The 22123-nt window shown below is 34.2% G+C and overlaps 1 protein-coding gene across 6 annotated transcripts in view; it reads right to left on the bottom strand.

Annotated features, from left to right (window-relative positions):
• WASF1 (WAS protein family member 1) overlaps positions 1-22123 on the bottom strand; it is a 35056-nt gene that overhangs the window by 1258 nt on the left and 11675 nt on the right. For 3 of the 6 annotated variants that reach the window (XM_023745331.1, XM_023745330.1, XM_006104032.3), the window contains 7 exons: positions 12061-12221; positions 10576-10710; positions 7179-7332; positions 5986-6130; positions 4316-4488; positions 2309-2488; positions 485-1113 (listed from right to left, as the gene is read on the bottom strand). In XM_023745331.1, the coding sequence (XP_023601099.1) occupies positions 485-1113; positions 2309-2488; positions 4316-4488; positions 5986-6130; positions 7179-7332; positions 10576-10710; positions 12061-12193 (1549 nt within the window). In that variant the 5' untranslated portion in view covers positions 12194-12221. The remainder of the gene's footprint in view (positions 1-484; positions 1114-2308; positions 2489-4315; positions 4489-5985; positions 6131-7178; positions 7333-10575; positions 10711-12060; positions 12222-22123) is intronic. The other 3 variants (XM_006104036.1, XM_006104035.2, XM_006104037.3) reach the window with 2 other exon arrangements.

Below are 22123 nucleotides of genomic sequence, written 5' to 3'. Positions count from 1 at the left end.
AAGCTCCTGGCATATAGTAGGTGTTTAGGAAATGCTGGCAGAATACAGGAATGAATATGTCAGGTCTTTTTTTTTGTTACTAAGGGAGGAAACTTAACCCTTTAATGGCATCTGGTAGAGCACGTGTCACTGAGACACCAGATGGACAGCCTTAACGCCGAAGAAAATACAGTTTTTTAAGGAGTTAATATTCATATTAAAAATAATGTAAACGGTTTTAACTAATTTTCTTTAATGTTTAAGTCTGACTTTTAATTTCTCATTTATTCAATAAACATTGAGAATCTCTAAGTATGAAAATAAAAGTTAAATGTGATATATTTTCTTGAAAATGATTTAAAATTGAACATAGCTTTCTAAAGACCATTTGTGCAAAAACATGATCATTTAAAATTTTGCAGCTGAGTAAAACATTATTGTTCAAATATTTAGAAAGTTTCTAGTACTACAATAGCAAAGCTTTTAATGGCCCTGAGAAAATTACCTTTGCGTATTGCTTCCAGAAGTACACTCCTGGCATCACTGATTACAGGTAGGGTTGATGGATGACGCTTTGGCTCAGAAGCAGGTACAACTTGTGATGGAGGAGATGGAGGCATTAATGGAACATGGGGACCTGGGGCAGTAGATGGAGTTGGATGTAGCCCAGAGGGAGGATGAGCAAGAGCTGCAACTGTGACAGGTGATGATGGTCGAATGCCAGGTGGAGGCAAGGGAGGCGGTGGCGGGGGTGGTGGCAGCCCCTGGACTTCACCTTGTGGGAGTGGATGAACTGGTACAGTCTCACATACTGGGGCAGCTCTAGCTACCGGTGGAGAGGGCTGTACTAGAGGAGGTGCAATTGGAGGAGGAGCTGGGTGAAGAACTCCAGGGGCAATCTGAAGAGGAGCTGGAGGTGGTGGTACTGCTGGAGCTTGCAAAGTAGTGGCTGGAGGTGGAGGTGGGGGAGGTACTGGTGGGGGAGGAGTTGAAGTCATTGAAGCTCTTAATGAAGAAGTTGACAAGGCAGATGGAAGAGGTGGTGGAGGAGGTGGGGGGGTGGGGCTCACAAACACAGGTGTCCTGCCTGTAGCTGGTGACTGAGGGCGATTTTCTATCAAACCTGTAGCAGAACTGAAATGATAAAGAGATCCTAGCAAGTTATTAAAAGAGAAAAAATTAACCACACAAAATATAAATGACGATCAGTAATTATACCAACGTAGATGTATGTATTAACATGTTCCTATAGGAATTACAAAATTTTCAGCAGTATTGAGAATGAAAGGAGAACTAAAAGTGGACCAACAAGAAAATTAATACATGGGACTTTGGTTTGTAATATTCTAAGTGGTCTCATCCTCTCATGCAACTTTCATATCCATTCAAGCATTTTACGCTTACAATTTTACAATGTGATATGAGTCTTTATAATGACTCAACATTTATTATATTGCAATATTTGTAGCAATACCGTGACCACTAAAATGCTGTATTTATATTGAAGCTATTAAGGCTCATCATATGTCATTTCAGTTAAATCAGTGACAACTAATTACAAACCATAAACGGAAATGTATGGCCCTCTTCCTTCCTGAGGATAAAACATCAAATGAGTCAGTGACAGAAGGTTGATTTTTTTTAACTGAAAATTATGAAGCTGATCTCTCTCTTTAAAAATTTATAATTTGAACAACAATGGACAAAATTAAACTTCAAAATAGCTTTACCGAAAATACTATGAGCAACTGCCTATTCTATCTCAAATCCTGAGAATATTTCCCCTAATATCAAATTAATATTTATAATCAACACCTTTGGTTCCCATTTTTTAGTCCCTTAACACATTATAAAAATTTTTTATTTGTGTTAACATACAATAAGTCCTCCCTTATCATTGTCGATAGATTCAATGACTTTAAATGAAACGACATATAACGAAACCAATTTTACCATAGGCTAATTGTATAAACAAGAGTTAAGTTCCCACAGCATTTAATCAATGTTAAACATGTTGAATAAAAAGATGACACTATTCAAGGGCCCGCTATACTGCACATCATGTGTTTAATAACAAAGCTATAATAAAATGAAATGCACTTTAAACTTTAAATTCTCATTAGTTATATTTTCCCAAGACAATGTGTCAGCTCTTATCAGAGGTTGGAAAGTCACTTGCCAAAAGATCAATTTGCCCCTCTCCCTGTTTCTGTAAATAAAGTTTTATTGAAACACAAACATTCATTTAATTATGTATATGGTCCATGACTTCTTTCATGCAACAATGGCAGAGTTTAGCAGGTGTGATACAAACATATGCCCAACATACCTGATACAGGTGGGTATAGGTTTTGCATCTCCTGCTCCATGCATTGGTGGAGGTGGAGGCGGTTCATGTGGTCTTACTAGGACCCTTTCCTCGGCTCTAGTCAGAAGCTCACTCATCTGACTAAATGGCAAGGCAGAAAGTGAGTAAGATCCATCCATATGATCCACATATGTTTGAGGTCTAAAAAAAAATTTACAGTATCAGTATATTTTTCTTGAATTATTGGAGTAAAGTGTTCTACATGAAATAAAGTTTATCCTTTGAATGCCAATATTTTAACCACCTTTAAGAAACTTCTTCCAGAAATTCATTACATTCACCCTGCTTTTAAAACAAAAAATGCTGCTCACAATGCAAATTTTCCTTGCTGATTCAGGTTCATTATGATGACCTCCAGTTATTTTATTATTTTATAATATCACACTAACTCAATTCATAAGGATAAAAAGAATTACATATATAAGCTTATAAACAAGAAAATAACCTTTAGCAAATTGCATTCAAAGCTGTCTACCTCTATTTCATATTTTTCTTTACAATAAGATGCCAATGACAAAAAGTTAGAATATAAAAAATGGAATTTTTCACCCTAGCCAGTTTGGCTCAGTGGATAGAGTATCGGCCTGCGGACTGAAGGCTCCTGGGTTCGACTCCGGTCAAGGGCACATGCCCAGGTTGCGGACTCGATCCCCAGTAGGGGTCGTGCAGGAGGCAGCCAATCAATTATTCTCATCATTGATGTTTCTATCTCTGTCTCCCTCTCCCTTCCTCTCTGAAATCAATAAAAATATTTTTTAAAAATTAATTAATTAAAAAAATAAAAACTGGAATTTCCTACCACCAGGATATCTTGCTGCTCTCTTAAACCTCAATGACTTCCAAATGTCTTATATCCAAGGAGAAAGGTCTCCTTGACCCTAACACCAGACATGATTAACTACATCATTTTTGTCTTTTTGGTGTTTTCAAAGGTGCTAGGGTACTCAGCAAATAGTACACTGGTACGCTGAGTAACATAGCAACTGTGTCTTAAGATCAGATCTAAGCAAAATTTTAGATACCCTGAGCATGTGAAGACATACATATTTACTGACTATAGAGCACACTGGGGACTGCTGGATTTAAAAAATATGCACAAAGCAAGTTAGGATTATTGTATTTACACTACTAGGTCAGCTAAATACTTCAATTACTTAACAGTAGTAGAAATAAATGTTTGCCTATAGATTAATTTTTTTAAAAAATCTAAATTCTTTCAGTGTCTTTTAGTAATGTATATCAAGTGTCTTATATGTATATTACTCCTAAAATAGGCCAAAATATTTATCATGGTCCAATGATTTACAAAATTCAAAAGAAAACCTTAAGCTCTTTTGCATTAAAAAATCAATAACTATTACATATGTAAAAATAATAGTTATAATCAATCAACTATACAAAAATAAATTTCTTCATAGAAAGATGTTAGTATGTTTGTTAGGGTAGGGTATTACTTATTTAGGGCCCCTAACCACGGAGAAAGGAAAAGTACCTATTCTGTAATTTTACAAAAGGGAGTGAGTAATTTTGTTTTAAAATCCTGGTATGTCTGAGTGAGAGATCGGCATAGAAAGGATGTCAGAAAGAAAAAGGAACAAAATATAACCCTTTCTCAATTCCTATTTTTTTATAGTGAGTCAATAATAGTTCAAAAACTATTCCAGACTCCATTCTCCTATTATAAAATTCTAGCAGAGTCTGCCTGAAAAACTAAGAGGAAGCTGAGACTTCATACAAAAGCTAAAACAACCCTGAAGATCATCTACTCAACCACCCTTTTCAGAAAATGACTAAAGCCCCATTATGAAAATAATCTGCCACAGTGGTCAGGGTTTCAAAACCATCTCTATACTTATAACAGGGTCTGCCAGTTCAACAGTTCAGGATCTAATACTTAAAGACAGAGATATTAGAAATAAAGCCAATATATCATTAATTTTGTTAGAAAACGAACAAAAGAAAAGAAACCTTGTTTCAAAATGAGAGGCTGGGCCATTAGCAACTTCAATATGCTTATGTAAGAGATTAGCATCATCTTCAGCCAACTCTGGTCCTTGGGCCAGCTTCTGCCATTCTCTCCGCCTGTCATGAGGTGCTCTTGGCACTTTTTCTGGTTCATGAGGACGATCTAGATTTTTCTGCTATAACAGATGTATTGAAACAAAGCCAAATGCTAAGTGCTAAGTTTTTAAAAGGGGTTATAACAATCAAAATAAATCCTAACATCAATACTACAAAAGACAATGTCATCATAATATAGTAAAAGTAACACAGAGACAGTTCATTTGTACATTCAGAGTTAAATTTTAGCTAGTTTGCTTGTAAGCCAGTTTCTCCTCATGTTTCTTTAACCTCTAATTGGAAGTGATGTACCAGATAAAAACAGTATGTCTAAGTAATAAAATTTGAGGTCAGAAAGTCCTTTCAGGTGAAAAATTATTCACCAACTCTGTTACCACATCTATTAGTTTTTGCTATAACAAGTGAAATTTCTACCATTAATGGCACTGTCTACCTCTAACCAAAACCTGAAAATTTACTAAGGTTATGTTATCTGGGAAGTAACCAATTGGCTACCCAATACATTAGAAAAAAATCCAATTATCCAATTAACCCATTATAACTTTCACTCAACGGAAAACAGGGTATTTGGAAAATAAAACAAGAAGTGATTTAAATTGTGGGGAAAAGCAAAGAAAGGTCTAGAGTAGGTACAACAAAGTCAGATGCCCAAAGGGCAAGCAGATAACATACATAAATGGAGAGTAGGGTATAAGATGGGGAAGGCAGTAAACTAGATAGGCCTGTCTACTTAAGGCATTTCAGTTCCAAAAATTTTAAAGCACTGTGGTTGTCAAACAAAACCCTGCTTGCAGGTGTAATCTGGGCTGCCAGTCACCAGTTTGCAAACTCTAGCTAGAACACTGGAATACTGTCTGGTGAAAAGATAACAGGAATGCATTATGGGGAACTGGGGGTGGGGGTGGGGAGAATAGAGAGAGTTATAGGAGAAACAGGGGTGATAAAGATAGACTTTGCCTCCTTCATAATTCTATCTAAATTCAACATTGCTTCCTCCTTCTGTATTTCTAGTTATCATTAACATGGAATAAAGCAAATCCAAGTGAATTTTAGCAAAATATGGAAAATGAAAACATAGTAGACAGATAACAGGAATTTAGTGAGAGTATAATGACCTTTTCAAAACATTTAGGATATGCCCTATGGTTAAAAATATTAGCTTAATCTACTTTACCAATATTTGCACAACATTCCTTTGTTCCTTCTTATTAGAATGCCCATCTCTTCCCTGGCCCACTTAATTCCTATTTGTTGTTTGAGATACATTATAAGCTTTGTTGGAAGTGTTTACCAACCCTGTTCTCTGTTTAAATCAAGTGCTTTTCTGTGCCCACCTCAACTATGGCACTTATCACATCATGTTACAATAACCTAATCAAGTCTATCTATGTATAATTTAATTACAGTGATCTAATCTGCTCAGATTAGAGTGTGATCTTTCTGCATGATTATAAAGACTTCAGTTGATTACTTGGACCCAATAAAAGAAACCTGTCAAAGTACAGGACTAATAAAGTTCCATATGTGCAATAAAACACAAATACTCGAAAACTAACTTCAATTTTTTGAATCTCTTGTAATACCTTCTGCTTCCTCTTTTCCTTCCTCTTATCCTCTGTATCTTGCAACATTTTTTCTTTCCATAAATCAAAGAAATATGAAGGATTGGTATAAAACTTCAAACCCTCTTTACCATCATCTCTGAAATATAAAATATCAATTAAAATGTGTATTAGTAAGACTTAGGAATCAGAATAAAGATAGTTTCACTGAAACGTTTTTTTCTCCTACATGAATAAAATATAGCATGTGTAAAAATAGTGGCAAAATAAATTAGAATACTGCACCAACAGAACACTTCTCACAAGTCAGGTAAGAAACTAAGAACAATGGAAAACTAGATGTTTTTCAAAGCTGGTGTTAATAATTTAAAGTACAGCTGGACAATTTTCATTCCTAACTTATGGTGAATACCGTTTTCTAAAAGTGCTTTGAGAAATTCCAATAATTAGAAATGGTTCTGCCAAAGAGAAAAGCTTGAAAGGACAATCATATCATTTAGAATAGAAAAATTATACAGGTTTTCTGCCAATACTCTCATTTACTTATTATCTTACCAAACCCCAAAAATATCACTTAATAGTCATTCTTATAGTAAAACAGTTATTTATATCCAAATGCCTTGCATACTGACAAAGAGTTTCAAATAACTATCTGAATAACATTTCATTAAGGATATTTGTTATGCATCTTAAATTACCTATTTAGCAAATTATGTGGAAGAACTCCAAAAAAAAGAGGCTAAATAGTAAGTCTAGATTTTATTTAAAATACATTTTAAAAACATTGTACTTCATACTCATTATGTAAATTTAATGCACATAGATCAAGAGATTAGACAAGCAAAAATAACATTTTTGGTAGAATTCTGAGTTATTTTTCCATCTGATTAGAAATTAAATCTAAACGACAATAACAACTCCTTGGCCCTTCATAGTACTACGTTTGCCATTGGCTTTTCTTATTAATACTCATAAAAACATTTCCCTTGAACTAGCCTTATCTTTTGTATGCCAGAACTCTGGGAACTCAGTGAATAAGGCAAACATTTTCTAAAGTGGTAGATTTACTGTATAGCTCAGTAAAATAAAGAATGTTTGGGGATTTAGCATTTATAGGTAGAGTGCTACCTATCTGAATGTGAAGTCTGAGATAAATAACCAGCCTTCTTACTGATTAGCCTACTGACCTATAAGGAGTGAGTATATTGAGAGGTGGAGGCTGCTCACAAACATCATACGTCTCCTGTAATGGAATAGGCAAACTCTTGCGGTCGAAAAGCTGCTGATCTTGAATTGTAGAACTTCGGAAAGCCTTTCTCATTGTTATATCTTGCAAAGACACTAAAAAAAATAAAATAAAATAAAAAATCAACAATGTATTTGTTTATTTTCCCAAGATGATTTAACATAAGAATAAATTCACATACTATATTTGTTTAAAAGTCAGCATGGCTCAGGAGGTTGTAACTGTAGTGGCTTATGAATCAGGAACTGTATTTTAAATGTTCTATCATTATATCCCATTTCATTGTGTGCCTAATTTCCCCCGTCAGATGGGTTTTAATACAACCTTTGATTTCTAAGGATCAGAATGCTCTAATGACACCTGAAGCACATCTATATTTCCCAACAAATACACCTCTTTCTTTTCTCTACTTGCCCCCACCAACACACATTCTCTTCTTCTTTTTTTCTATAACCCCCTTTCCCCATCACCCTTTTTTAGTTTTATTTAGCTTATACCAATAACACTGAAGGAATTACTTAGTTATCAGTGGCAGTCTGGGCTATATACTCTGTTGAACTCTCTATAAGAGGTCAACAATGTATTTAATGGTAATTTAAAGAACAAAAAATATTGATGTTACACTCTACAATTTCGTATTATATTCATAATGTTATTTTGTTCGAACTGAGTTGAAAAATCTAGGTTAAACAACTGAAAATCCCTTCAATCCAATATCCCCAAAACAATTTCTATTAAATAGTTCAGCTTTTAGATTCTCAATTCAAACAATGCTCCACATAATTTTAAAGGAAATTATAAACAATTCTGATAGTTGTTAGCATGCTAGAATTTTTTTTTAATCCTCACCTGAGGATATATGCCCATTGGTTTGAGAGAGAGAGAGAGAGAGAGAGAGAGAGAGAGAGAGAGAGAGAGATCAATTGGAGAGAGAAACACTGACTAGCTGCCTCCCATAGATGCCCCAACTGGGGATTGAGCTTACAAACTAGGCATGAGCCCTGACCAGGAATTGAACCCAAAACCTTGTTTTGGTGTACGGAAGGCTACTCTAACCAACTGAGCAACCCCGCTAGGGCACGCTAGACTTTTTGTCTAGCTTAAATACCTATAAATAACTTAAACACATCTTAAGTTATTTATTGGTATCTGTATTTTCATTTTCAATTTTAATAGGAGTGCTAAGATACTGTATTTGTTAAAATTTAACAGTACTGAAAATAAGTATTAATTTGTATTTCCATTAATATAAGAAGTGCCTATGTATCTCTGTATTATTAGATGGCATAATAAATGTTTAAGTTATTTAAAAAAGAAATTTTGGATATAAATGATATATTTCAAGTACAGCCATAAAATATTTCTTCACAACTAGCAATAATTTTAAGAATTTCAAGAAATAAGAGTATATGCTTTAAAGGATAACAAGAAAAACAACTCACAGAATAGGAGAAATATTTGCATATCATATTATCTGACAAGGTTCTTGGATCTAGAATATATATAGAATTCTTATAACCCAACAATAAAAAGAAAAATAAGCCAATTTAAAACTGGTAAAAGGATCTGAGTAGACATTTTTCAAAAAAATGATATACAAGTTGCTGATAAGTCATTTAAACCCTGGTTTTAAATCCGAGCTTTGCCACTTTTTGCTGAGTGTCTTATCTCTAAATGGCATATAGCCTATGAAACTATGCTCAACATCGTTAGTCATCAGGGAAATGCAAATACATTCTACATGAATGGATATTGAAAATATTATGCTAAGTGAAAGAAGCCAGTCACAAAAGACCTCATATTGTATGATCCCACTCATATGAAATTTCTAGAACAGGCCAATCCATACAGACAAAAAACAGATCAATGATTGCAACATGCTGGGGAGAAGGGGAGATGGAGAATGACTACTAATGGGTCTAGGATTTCTTTATGGAATGATGCAATGCTCTAAAATTGATTGTGGTGATAGTTGCATAACTCTAAATATGCTAAAGTCCACTGAACTGTACAATTTAACTTTAGATGGGCTCATTGTAGGGTGTATGAAATATATCTCAATAAAACTGTAAAAAAAAAAAAAAAAGGTGTCCAGCCAGTGTGGCTCATTGGTTGAACATTAACTCATGAACCAAGAGGTCCCCGATTTGATTTCTGGTCAGAGCACATTTTTGGGTTGTGGGCTCGATCCCCAGTAGGGAGCATGCAAGAGGCAGCCGATTGATGTTTCAATCTCATTGATATTTCTCTATATATATCCCTCTCCCACCCTCTCTCTTTAAAAATCCATAAAAACATTTTTTAAAAGTGCTGTTTTGTTTTTTGTTCACAACCAGACATATGTGTTTATATTTTTGAAAGCAGTAGAAACTTAGCATAGTATTTGCCTCTCCTTAAGACATTAAATTAGGTTATGTCAAACATGTTGGTTTAATCACTAAGACATCCATTATTACATTTTGTCTTTTGCTTTTGTCCAGTGATATCTTTTAATACAAGTTATTGTTCAAGTTTAGATTTCTTATATACTAAAAATGTTATTCAACAAAAAAGCATTTTTTGAAGAAACAGTTATAAGACATTCATATTAAATAACTCCAGGATAAGTGAAAATTATGTCCTTAATAGTTCCATTTCTATATGTTAAAAAAAAAAAAACAGGAAGGAGTTTGAGAAATATCAACATTCAATGTATTCTATCAAGGCATGAAATGTTGTTTTATCACTAAGTTTCTAACATTAGTTTAGCCTGCAATGTGGGGTTCTGTGTGTTTGTTTGTTTTGTTATTGTCTATTTACTTTCTTTTTGCCTGATATCCCTGGTTTAATACTCAGTATAGGACATTTTTGTCCTACATACTAGCAATTTGTGTGGTTTTTTTTGAAATCATTAAAGTGGGAAGTAACATTCAAATAACTAAATCAGATTTTAGCAATTTAACATATGTACACATAAATAGCATATTTAAAGAAATTACATTTTTATAGAATTTCAATTTACTGAGAATTTCAAGTAAATTTAAAATAATTTTTATTTCTGAGGCAAATGTATACAAATAAATTGTAAGTAAGAAAAGATAGAGAATGGAGGAAAAATCTGGATAAGTTATTCTTATGTCAAAAACTTGAGTTATTTTAGTATATAAAAAGAAGAGATAAAAAAAAAAAGTAGAAATGAAACCAGGAAAGTCATGCTAATGGCATTTATAGCTAATCCACAATTATTACATGTACAGAAAAGATTTGTAATAAATTCATGTTTAATACTGTTCTTAAAATATTTCACTTATCTCACTAACCTAAAATATATGTGAAAGAAAATATATAAATAAACTTACATTCTTCTTCTTTAGGGTCAAGCTGTGTAACACTGACAGATAAACGGTCCACACGTTCTTGTAGTGAGTTAACTCTGAAGGAAAAACTATGTGCTTCATTGAATAATTCTCCAAATATATCTTCAGCATATTTACCTAAACAAAAATGAAGCATATACCACATAATTTAATGCAGCGGTTCTCAACCTGTGGGTCGCGAACAATGAAAATACATCCTGCATATCAGATATTTACATTACGATTCATAACAGTAGCAAAATTACAGTTATGAAGCAGCAACGAAAATAATTTTATGGTTGGGGGTCACCACAACATGAGGAACTGTATTAAAGGGTCGCGGCATTAGGAAGGTTGAGAACCACTGAAATGTGATCAGAGATACATACCCAACAATTTAATATTTAAAGGTGCTGTCCTGATAAATTTGGCATTTTTATGTTGTTCTAGCTACATGTGTGTATGTTCAAACCCTCTCACCTGAACCAAATTAGATTAACAACCTCTTTTTATCTTGAGCTAAGTGCTCAATTGTAAAAATAAAAAATAAAAAAAGGCTAAAAGGAAAAGAAAAGAAGAGCCAATACTGCCTGTGGGGACAATCTATGTGGGAGGGTAGAAATGTGAAGATAAATCTAAGATTTAGAGAATATTTCTAGACCAAGAACACCTTGTTTTATCTTTAAAATGAAATATAAATGTCTTAATAAAAAGCTAATCCTTCAACTCAAAAGACAGCCTGGATTTATTTTTCAGTTTTCTAATATTAAATAATTTCCCACTATTCTACATTTAATTCCTTCACCTAGTAGCTCTGTTCTGTAATCTTATAATGGGAACACACTGCCTATCTCCTCCTCCCCTCCAAGTCCCGTCCACTGCCTTTTATTAGCTGGCCAATCCGCTTGCCTTTTGTCTGTCAGAGGCCAGGTTCACTTGCTATTTTCACATCATCCTGCATATCAGACTCTTGACTGTATCCTAATATCTTTTAAACAACTCAAATTTGACTAACACAACCCACTGAGTAGTGCCTACCCCCAACCTTTCACCTGTAGATATTTGATAATTAAAAATATTTCCCTAGGCTAATAAAATATATGTAAAGAGAGACACTAGTGTCTCAGAACAGTTTAAGCCTCTAAAAAAGTAAATAGCAATAACAAACAAGCAGAAATATAATTCTGGCTCTACCTTTCATAGATAAAATCATACTTTAAAAACAATCTCAGTAATTCTTATCCATCATGTGATTATGTTCCTAAAGATTCTGTCCTTATTTCCCTTTCCCAGAGGAAACACACAGAAGAAGAAATTATTTTAAAGCTCATTAATTTTACTTAAAATGACAACTTTTTTCAGGATAACACTGTATTTTCACCTAATATCTCCCTCTCACCCTCAATTAATCACAAGAACATCTTAATACTCTAAAGCATAATATTCTGGTTTGGAAGTAATAGTTTTAATTGATATAAAAATACTTACTTAGGCTACTTAGTTGTCTGATGATATTTGCCAAGGAAATATTGGTTACACATTCTAGTTCATTCTTAATGCCTCTGGGCAGTGCTGTGTGGCACAAGTGCCTAGGATCGATATTTCTTTTCACTAACGGCATGTTGAGCTCAACCTCCGTGCCAGTTCACCTGTAGAAAAATCAAACAGTAAGTGAACATTATTCACCTGGAACCAACACAGAGCAAGACCTTATCTTTCACATTTAGTAATAAAATATCTGCCAGTATAAGACAATGAAAATAGAATCACCTGACTAAATGAATCATACTCGATTTGTCAACCTTTCATCTTCAACTATTAGAATGTCAACATTATATAAAGCATTGGGGGGCAGGGGGAAACCCTTGCTTTCAAAGTCAGTTGCTTCACAGTGATTTCGTAATCACCATCACTACTACACTTCTAAAACTGTTGACTTAACTTATTACAACTAGGGATTTTGTTCTACAGAATTGGTATGAAAGGTTCTCCCTAAATAAGTGCCTAAAAGGATTAAAGAAGCTGGAAAGTTAGTATCAAATTTACATTTCCATATGTGGAAGAAAAAGGGGCCACATATTAAACCTAACAAGCTCAGGGGAGGCCTGCATGGCAGGCCCTACAAACCACAGAGACCTAAAGTAACCATAGCATGATCTGAAATGAAAACTTTCTAACTAAAAGTGAGTCATGGTGGGTGGTCATGTCCTAGGCCTGTATCTTCCTTGACAAAAGTCAATCTTTACCTTAACTGAGCCTTTCTATTGTCTTTTTGGATCCAAGATAACATATTTGGAATGTCAGAGTACTCCCCTTTTTCCAGACTCCTCAGGGCAAAATCCACCACAGCAGAGACCACACAACAACTCACTGTTATCTTGTTGCCCCAAAACCAACTCTATGTGCTGTAAGTGTTCATTGTTAACTATCCTATACTCATCAACATAAAAGAAGTGTTTCTCCATTTTACTCTATCCAATCTCAGAGATTCCCCCCACTTTGCTTCTTCCTTATTAATCTACCACCAATGGATTTCATGTAACCCCCCAGCCTTGTGTCTCCTCCTTACACTGTAATGTATAAAATAAGCTGCAAAACTGCCATTCTCTGGAGCATTTTCTCAATCCATTGAGATTTTGCTTCTTGGCAATTGTCATCAGTTTGACTCAAATAAACTTATAAAAATTCTCTACAGGTTTGGACATCACTTACATAGACACATAAAATGTATCAGGTGTTCAATAGCTCAGAGATCAACTAGTCCAAGTAGTCATACACCCTCAAACTAATAAATCAGAGAGTTCAACCTTTTTGAATTTCAGTCAGTCCTCACTTCCCAGGCTTCCCATATGCACACATTTCAATGGTCATACAAGTCCCCCATCCACCTAGTTCCAATTTCACTCACCACAGTACATTAACTATAACTGCATAAATACAACTATTTTGCAGGAATTGAGTCCACACATTGCTATGCTAATAAGAGATGTACATCATCGCCCTAGCTGGTTTGGCTCACTGGATAGAGCATCGGCCTGGGGACTGCAGGGTCCCAGGTTCGACTCCGGTCAAGGGCATGTACCTTGGTTGCAGGCACATCCATCCCCAGGAGGGGGTGTGCAGGAGGCAGCTGATCGATGTTTCTCTCTCATTGATGTTTCTAACTCTCTATCCCTCTCCCTTCCTCTCTGTAAAAAAAATCAATAAAATATATCAAAAAAAAGAGAAAGACGTACATCATCATCAGTGACCAATCAAGTCACTTCTTTTCAAAGCAGATTGGTGATTGGTTATTCTTCATCTGCTTTTCAATCAGCCTATGGACAGCAAGCATATAGCTGGGATAAACCCATGTGAAATTTTACAAAATGGGTAATTGAAAGGGAAATGGCCAACAAAGATAAAAGTGCAGCAAAGAAACAAAAAATGATAATGTTAAAAATAATGAAATTAAAATTGAATGTCAGTAGAATAGAAGAAATAACTGATTATAGAAATGTTGCCACTGCCTCTATTGAGAATCTAGATATGTAGTCAAAGGAATTAGTGAAGTCAAACTTATTGACATAATCAGGGAAAGTAGTTCTGACAAAAAGATGTCCCAGAGGAAATGATGCCAGAAAACAACTTCACATTAAATGGGACTCGGAGATATTTCATCACATTGAAAGTGCAAAGAACAAAATGTTGAAAGCTGGTCTACATTTAGTAGAAAGGAGTAAGACAATTTGCCAAGGCACAGAAAAGATGCTCACTCTGCTAGCTGTTCTGTTATAAAAGGCAAAGAAAGCACCGTTCAAAGTACTCTTGATAATTTTTTTACAAATAAAGCACTTTAATTCCGTTTCTAATGTTTTATATTACATTAGACTAAATTAAAGTTTTTTATTATTTCTCTATACATTTATAACCAACATAGCAAAGTTTAATGTTTTGACAACTTTTTAAAAAGACCATGGAACAACAGTAACTTTCCCCATTGATTATTAAACTAATTTTTGCATGGTTTTAGTTTGTATGGTCGTTTTTTTTTTATTTGGTCCCACTCTATCATGCAAAGAGAGGACTGCCTATATTTACCTCTGGTAAACAATGGTTACTGAAGGAAGTAATTTATTACTTACCGAGCTTTAACGGCTACCAAGTGAAAAGTTTTAGATAAATCTAATTGTACTGAAGTGTTACTTATCAACATTCTTTAAAAACAAACTTTTGTATGAAATTTGTCTCCTCTGACCTGTTTGTTCATTATTCTCTCTACATTAAAAAATTTTTTTTTAAATTCTACAATATAAAACACAAAACAGTATACAAAATTGTACATTTTAATGATTTCAGCAAACACTCATGCAACCCCACAGAAGAAATGAGACATAGCCTGGACCCCAGAACCCTCCCACTCTGACCCCTTTCCAATCACACTTCTTTCCCAAATAACCATTATTCTGACGTTTATAAGCATTTCCTTGTTCTTCTTTATACTTAAGCAGGTAACTCTAAATATTAGTTTTGTTTGCTTTTTGAAGCTTATGTAAGTGGAATCAAATAAGTATTATTATTTTATGTCTTGCCCTTTTCATTCAATATTGTATTCGTACCATTCATTCATGTTGCTTTGTATACAGGATGTTCACTTTCAGTGTTGTGTAATAAATAGTCCACGATATGATGACACCACATTTACTCCTTCTAATGTTGATGTGAGTTGTTTCCAATTTGAGCCCACTATGATGTCACTGTTCCAAAAGTGACTGTATCACTGTACACTCCTTCCAGCTGAGTAAGAGGCTGCTGCCGCTCCACATCCTCACAGCACTTGATACTGTCCATTTTTAAATTCTACCTATTCTTGTATGTAGTGATAACTTATTGTAGTTTTAATTTTCCCAATTACAAATGAATTTAAGTGCCTTTTCATGTTTATTGATCTTACTGGGTTTTTCTCTGAGAAATGCCTGTTCAATTCTCTAGCCCACTTTCTATTTATCATTTGTTGTGTTAGGGCTAATTTATGGAAACAGTAGATATGAGCCATTCGAAGGTGTTATCTTTGATGCGACTATCTTTTCTTTATATATATCAGAGAGGAAGGGAGAGGGAGAAATAGAAACATCAATTATGAAAGAGAATCATTAATCAGCTGCCTCCTGCAGGCCCCACACTGGAGATAGCACCTGCAACCCGGGCATATGCCCTTGACCGGAATTGAACCCAGGACCCTTTAGTTTGCAGGCTGACGCTCTATCTACTGAGCTAAACCGGCTAGGGTGCAACTTATCTTCTCTTGTGTCACTTGCTATTTCACTCTCTTAATGTCTTTTAATGAACAGGTTTTTACACTCAATATGGTGGAATTTATCAATCCTTTTTCAAAATATGAAAGCATAGTTTTTAAAATCATTTTCTACAAGATCACACATATGATATTCCATATCTCTTAGCTTTGTTTTGCCTTGTACTTTCAACCTATAATTGATGTGGAATTAATTTTTGTAAATGGTGTGAGGCAGCAGTCAACTTTCTAATATATTACTTCAGCACCACTTATTGAAAAGGGTATTCTTTCCCTATGGCTCTACTGTGGCATTTTTGTCATAAATCAAGTTTTTATCTATTTTTACATCCATTTTGAAGCCCTATAGTATTCCATTGGTCTGTCTACCTTGAGCTAATGACACGCTATCTTTTAAATTTTTAAAAAATTGATTTTGAGAAAGAAGGGAGAGGGAGAAACAAAGGGACTGAGCCCACAACTAGGGCATGTGCCCTGACCAGAAATCAAACCAGCAACCTTTCAGTATGGGATGATGCCCAATCAACTGAGCCATACCGGCCAGGGCTAATGACACACTATCTTAAAAAAGCTTCAGAATAAGTTTTGATATACAATGGGGCAAGCTCTCTTATCTTGTTCTTAAAAAATGCGTTTATTCTTGGCCCTTTGTACTTCCATGTGAATTTTATTTTTTTATTATTTAATTTTAGTGTCAGATTATCAAATTATACACACACACATACCCCATTGGGAATTTTATTGGAATTGTACTAAATCTATAGATCATATTAGGGAGTACTGATATCTATGCAACACTATCTTCCTATTCATGAATATATTATCTCCCCAATTATTTCAGGTATTTAAAAACGTCTCTTAATGTTTTATAGTTTTAAGAATAGAAGTTTTATACATCCTTTATTAGATCTGCTGGTATATATGTGAATTTTTTTTACAATGCTGGAAATGGTATTTTTTGTGTTTTATTTTCTCTTTATCATATATATATATATATATATATATATATATATATATATAATTGATTTTTGAACAGACCTTATATCCAGATACTTTCCTAATCTCTACTAACCTATCTGTAATTATTTTGGATTTTTAAAATGTATATAATCTATCATATTTGAATAATGATTATTTCTCCTTTCCAATCTGTTTCATTTCTTCTTCATTACTAGCTGGAACCTTTAACAATGTGAAATAGAGGTAATGATAACAAGCATTCTTGTCTTTTTCCTAAACCAAAGAAAAAGCCTTCAACGTTTCACAAAATGTCTATCAAGTTTTGTGTTGCTTTGTTGTGTAGACATCTTTTAACAGATTAAGGACGTTCCTATATATTTCTAGTTTGCTCAGATTTTGTTTTATCATGAATGTTGATTTTATCAAATGTTTTTCCTGTATCTATTATGAGGATCATGTAACTTTCTTTTATTATTAATGTGATAAACTACATTGGTGTTGTTGTTTTTTTATGTTAAACAACTTTGCATCCTTGGAATAAACCCAGCTTGGTTGAGATGGATGTGATAGGCAGAATAATGGCCCTCCAAAGCTATCCACTTTCTAGTCCCCAGAATCTGTGAATATATTACAGGGCAAAGGGAAATTAAGGTAGCAGATATAGATAATTAAGTTTAATCAGCTGACGTCAAAATAGAGAGATTATATCTTTTTTATATACAACTGGATTTGGTTTTGGTTTGTTACTATGTTGTAAATTTTGCATTTATATTCATGAGAGAAATTGCTCCATTATTTTCCTTTCGTGTAATGTCCTTGAGAAGTTTTTTAGGTTGCTTTATAGTAAGGTTATGCTGGCCTTTTATTTTATTATTTATTTTTTAATATATTTTATTGATTTTTTACAGAGAGGAAGGGAGAGAGATAGAGAGTCAGAAACATCGATGAGAGAGAAACATCGATCAGCTGCCTCCTGCACATCTCCTACTGGAGATGTGTCTGCAACCGAGGTACATGCCCTTGACCGGAATCGAACCTGGGACCTTTCAGTCCGCAAGCCGACGCTCTATCCACTGAGCCAAACCGGTTTCGGCTATGCTGGCCTTTTAAAACAAGTTGGAATATGTTCTGTTTCACTATTCTTTGGAGTAATTTGTATAAGAAATGAATTATTTTTTTCTTAAATGTATGGTATAGTTCACTTATGAAACAATTTAGCCTCAAGTTTTCTTTGTGGGACCATTTAATATTATGAATTTTCTTTGTCATAGACTTTTTGAGATTCTCTGTTTTTTTAAATTAATTTTTGCTAAGCTGAATTTCTAGGAATTTACCTACTTCATCTGAAGTTTTAGATTTATTGACATCAAATTCTTATAATTTTCCTAGGATTATAAAGTTACAAAATATTTTTTCATTTATTACATTGATTTCATTTATTATATTGATTAATTATGCATCCTCTATTTTCCTTTATCATAAAGGGGTCATCACTTTTATTAGTCTTTTTACAGAACCAATTTTTGGCTTTACAAAATTTCATTACTGTACGTTGCTTACTACTTCATTACTAATGGTTTATTATTTCTTTCCTTCTGCTTTCAGTGGGTTTAATATGCTGCTCTCTTTATAACTTTCTTGATATAGATGTTTATTGACAGTCAGCTTCACTCAACAACAAAAAAAACCTTCAATGACTCCTTGCTCTGAGGCTATCCCAAGTTCTCCAGAATTTAGCCCCTCCGTATGTCTCCTGGCGCATTTCTCACTACACTCCTCCTGCCTTACTCAAATCACTCTGAACACATCTTGCTGTTTTACAGTCATGCCTTTTCTCATGGTGTTCTTCTAGCATGCCTTTCCCTTTCTTATCCTCACAGAGAATACTTAATTGTTCAAGACTAGACTCAAGTATTACCTCTTTTCTGAAGCATTACTGAATCTCCTAGGCAGATGCAACCATCTATTCTTTGTAGAAGACATTGACCTATATATGCATCTACCTAAATACTAACAATTACACTCTTTTGTATTGTATGTTTATGTTCAAGCGAGAGCTCCTAGAGGGCAAAAATCTTGCTTTACTCAACTTGTGTTTCCAAGATCTAAACAACAGAGGATGGTCAATAGTTGATTGATAAGGGAAAAAAGAACAAGACAATAAACTGTAAGGAGGCAAAAAGAAATTTTCTTTAGGTTACTGGGTACAGAGGACACACATACACACATACCTTTCTAAAGCAACTATTTAATTATGAAGAAAATCCCAGGACCAGACTTTCACTGATAAGTTCTATTAACTTCCAAAGAATTAATACCAATTCTTCTAACTCTTTACTAAACATTTAAATAAGAAAACCAATCTTTCTCAAACTCTTCTAAAAAAAAAAAATGGAAGCCCTAACCGGTTTGGCTCGGTTTGGCTCAGTGGATAGAGATCGTCAGCCTGCAGACTCAAGGGTCCCAGGTTCAATTCCAGTCAAGGGCATGTACCTTGGTTGCGGGCATATCCCCAGTGGGGGGTATACAGGAGACAGCTGATCGATGTTTCTCTCTCATTGATGTTTCTAACTCTCTATCCCTCTCCCTTCCTCTCTGTAAAAAAATCAATAAAATATATTTTGAAAAAATAGAAGAGGGAACATTCCCAAACTCATTTTATGAAGCCAACAAACCCTGACACCAAAGCCAGATAAGGACAATACAAGAAAACTACAGGCCTGATGAACATAGATGCAAAAATTCTCATCAAAATACTATCAAACAAAGTTCAACAGCACACTAAAAGGATAATACACCATGATCAAGTGGGATGACACAATCAAGACAAACTACATTTTATTCTAAAGTTGCATCTTGTCTTATCACATTTTTTAAATTTCTAAAACATGTAGCCATTACATAATAAATAATTATAACAAAAGATTAAGTTTGTAATTCTTGATTTAATCCTGTCTGGAAAGTAAACGATGAGTTGATAAAAGCTCTTCCATGCTATAGAAACAGTATTCCTTACATTCTGTAATGTAAGAATTCTGTAAATTTAAGACTTCCAAGTTTGGTCTAAATAACAGGATCAATAAAATACACAGCTACACTAATTCACCTATTGTATAAGTTTAATAAATAGGAATTTTAAAATATTAAGTTTAGATTTGTAGATACACATTAAACCACAATATTTATTAATCACAATTTTTGAGTCAAGGACTTATGAAGAATCTTACAAAATCACCTCTTTTCTATTCTTTTTGATTCTTAATTACATCCTCACCTTTCTACTGTTGCCTCTCATTGCAGGTGAAAGAAAATACAAATATAGAAAAGGTGCTAGGTATATTACTATTTTAATTCTATTCCCTGACTTAGAACACAGAAATGCTATGCTAAATCAAATCAGTGAGGAAAATAAATCTACATATCACAATCATTCCTTTGCAAACATTTGTCATTATTTTTGTCTTTTTATTTTTAGAAAAATATGTGTAAACTTTATTAAGGTATAACTGAAGCACAATATACTGCATGTGATAGGCAGAATTCTAAGATGGCCCCCAGATCTCCAGCCCCTAGTGCTACTAAAATTATATGACGTGTTAGGAAAGATTTTGAAGACATAATATGGCTGATCTCAATTATATGCACGCGTTTCATCACACGAGCCCTTTAAAAGCAGAGTGGTTTCTACAGAGAAAACAGACGAGGAAGTCAGAGATTCAACTCATGATTCTCTATGTCATTGCTGGCTTGAAGATGGAGGGGCCATTTGGAAAGGACCTAAGAGGCCTCTAGGAACTTAAAAGCAACTCTTGGCTGACAGCTAGGAATAAAACAGTAACTTCAATTCTAAAAATGCAAGGAACTGGATTCTGCAAACTTGAATGAGCTGGGGAGCTGATTTTCCCCCAAAGCCTCCAGAAAGGAATGCAGCCCAGCAGATCCATTGATTTCAGCCTTGTGCGACCCTAAACAGAAAACCAGCCATGCCCACCCAGATTCCTGACCTACAAAACTGAGGTAATTCATAGTTGTTTCAATCTGCTATTATTTGTGGTAATTCATTGAGCAGCAACAGAAATTAACAGACTGCACATTAAAGTTTGATCAGTTTTAAAACAATTTTAACACAATTTAACACTGTAAAACCACCACAGTCACCCCTAGTTTTCTGTGCCCCTTTGGAATCCATCCCTCGGCCCATGTCTGCAAGCAACCACTGACTTGACTTTTGGACTTCAGAACTACAGATTAAGGAATTTGGCCCTGTATAACCCCAAAGAGAATAAGGCCAGTGATATAAGAAAAGCACAGGTCATTGTAGAAATATAATGAATGGAAAGACCACAACCAGCTAAATACCAGGAAACACTTCATGAAATAGGTAATATTTGATGAGAGCCTTCAAAGATGCAAAGGATGGTGACAGGTGAACACTGGTACAAAAGGTAATTTTCAGAAATACAAAACTTTTCACAGACATATAAAACAGCAACAACAAAGTCAGATACAGGAAACTATATTACATATATGGGAAAGAGAAATGCAGTTTGACTGAACTATATAGAGTAAAAGTAGGAAAGTAGTGAAAATAAAGAATGGAAAAACAAGTTGAAGACAGATACAATAGGCTACATTGCTTGTCAGGATGAAGAATTTGTCCTTAATCTTGAAAGTGAGCAGCAGGTGAAAATAGTTTTAAATAGAAAAATGATGTGATATGATTGATGATTAGAAAAAAGATTAACTTGACAGGAGGATTCATTCAAACTGGGAAAGGCAGAAGAGTAGCAGACTATCAACTAATCTAAAAAAGTAATAAGTGTTTTAATTAGGTTGGCTAGAGAAGTAGAATGATATAAAGATAGAATCCATAAGAGATATTCATAAAATAATTTTTTCAAGTAGGTACCAACTATAGTGCTTACTGTGTTGTTCGGTATCTAAATACTGTCTATCTCACAAAAAAACTATGAAGAGTTTAACTCCATTTTATAAACAAGAGTAAGGTAGAAAGTGTAAGCAATCCTACACTACACAAATAGCATGGCTGGGATTTGAATCCAGGTGGATATGACTCCAATGTCCAAATGAGTATGAGCCCAAAGTGGCAAATGTTAAGTTCTTAATCTGAAAGCTGGGTAAATTAATTTGTGAATTAATATTAGAATAAATAGCTATATACTCTAAAGCAAACACTAAAATTTCACAAGTAGTTACAGCTATTAAGCCAACAAAGGAGACAAAATGGAATCGTAAAAAAAAACCTACTAGGCTGTTTCCAGATCTTAGCTATGGTAA

The sequence above is a fragment of the Myotis lucifugus genome, unplaced genomic scaffold (genome assembly GCF_000147115.1).
Source record: "Myotis lucifugus unplaced genomic scaffold, Myoluc2.0 scaffold_537, whole genome shotgun sequence".
NCBI lineage: Eukaryota > Metazoa > Chordata > Mammalia > Chiroptera > Vespertilionidae > Myotis > Myotis lucifugus.
This window is presented reverse-complemented; position numbering and strand designations above follow the sequence as displayed.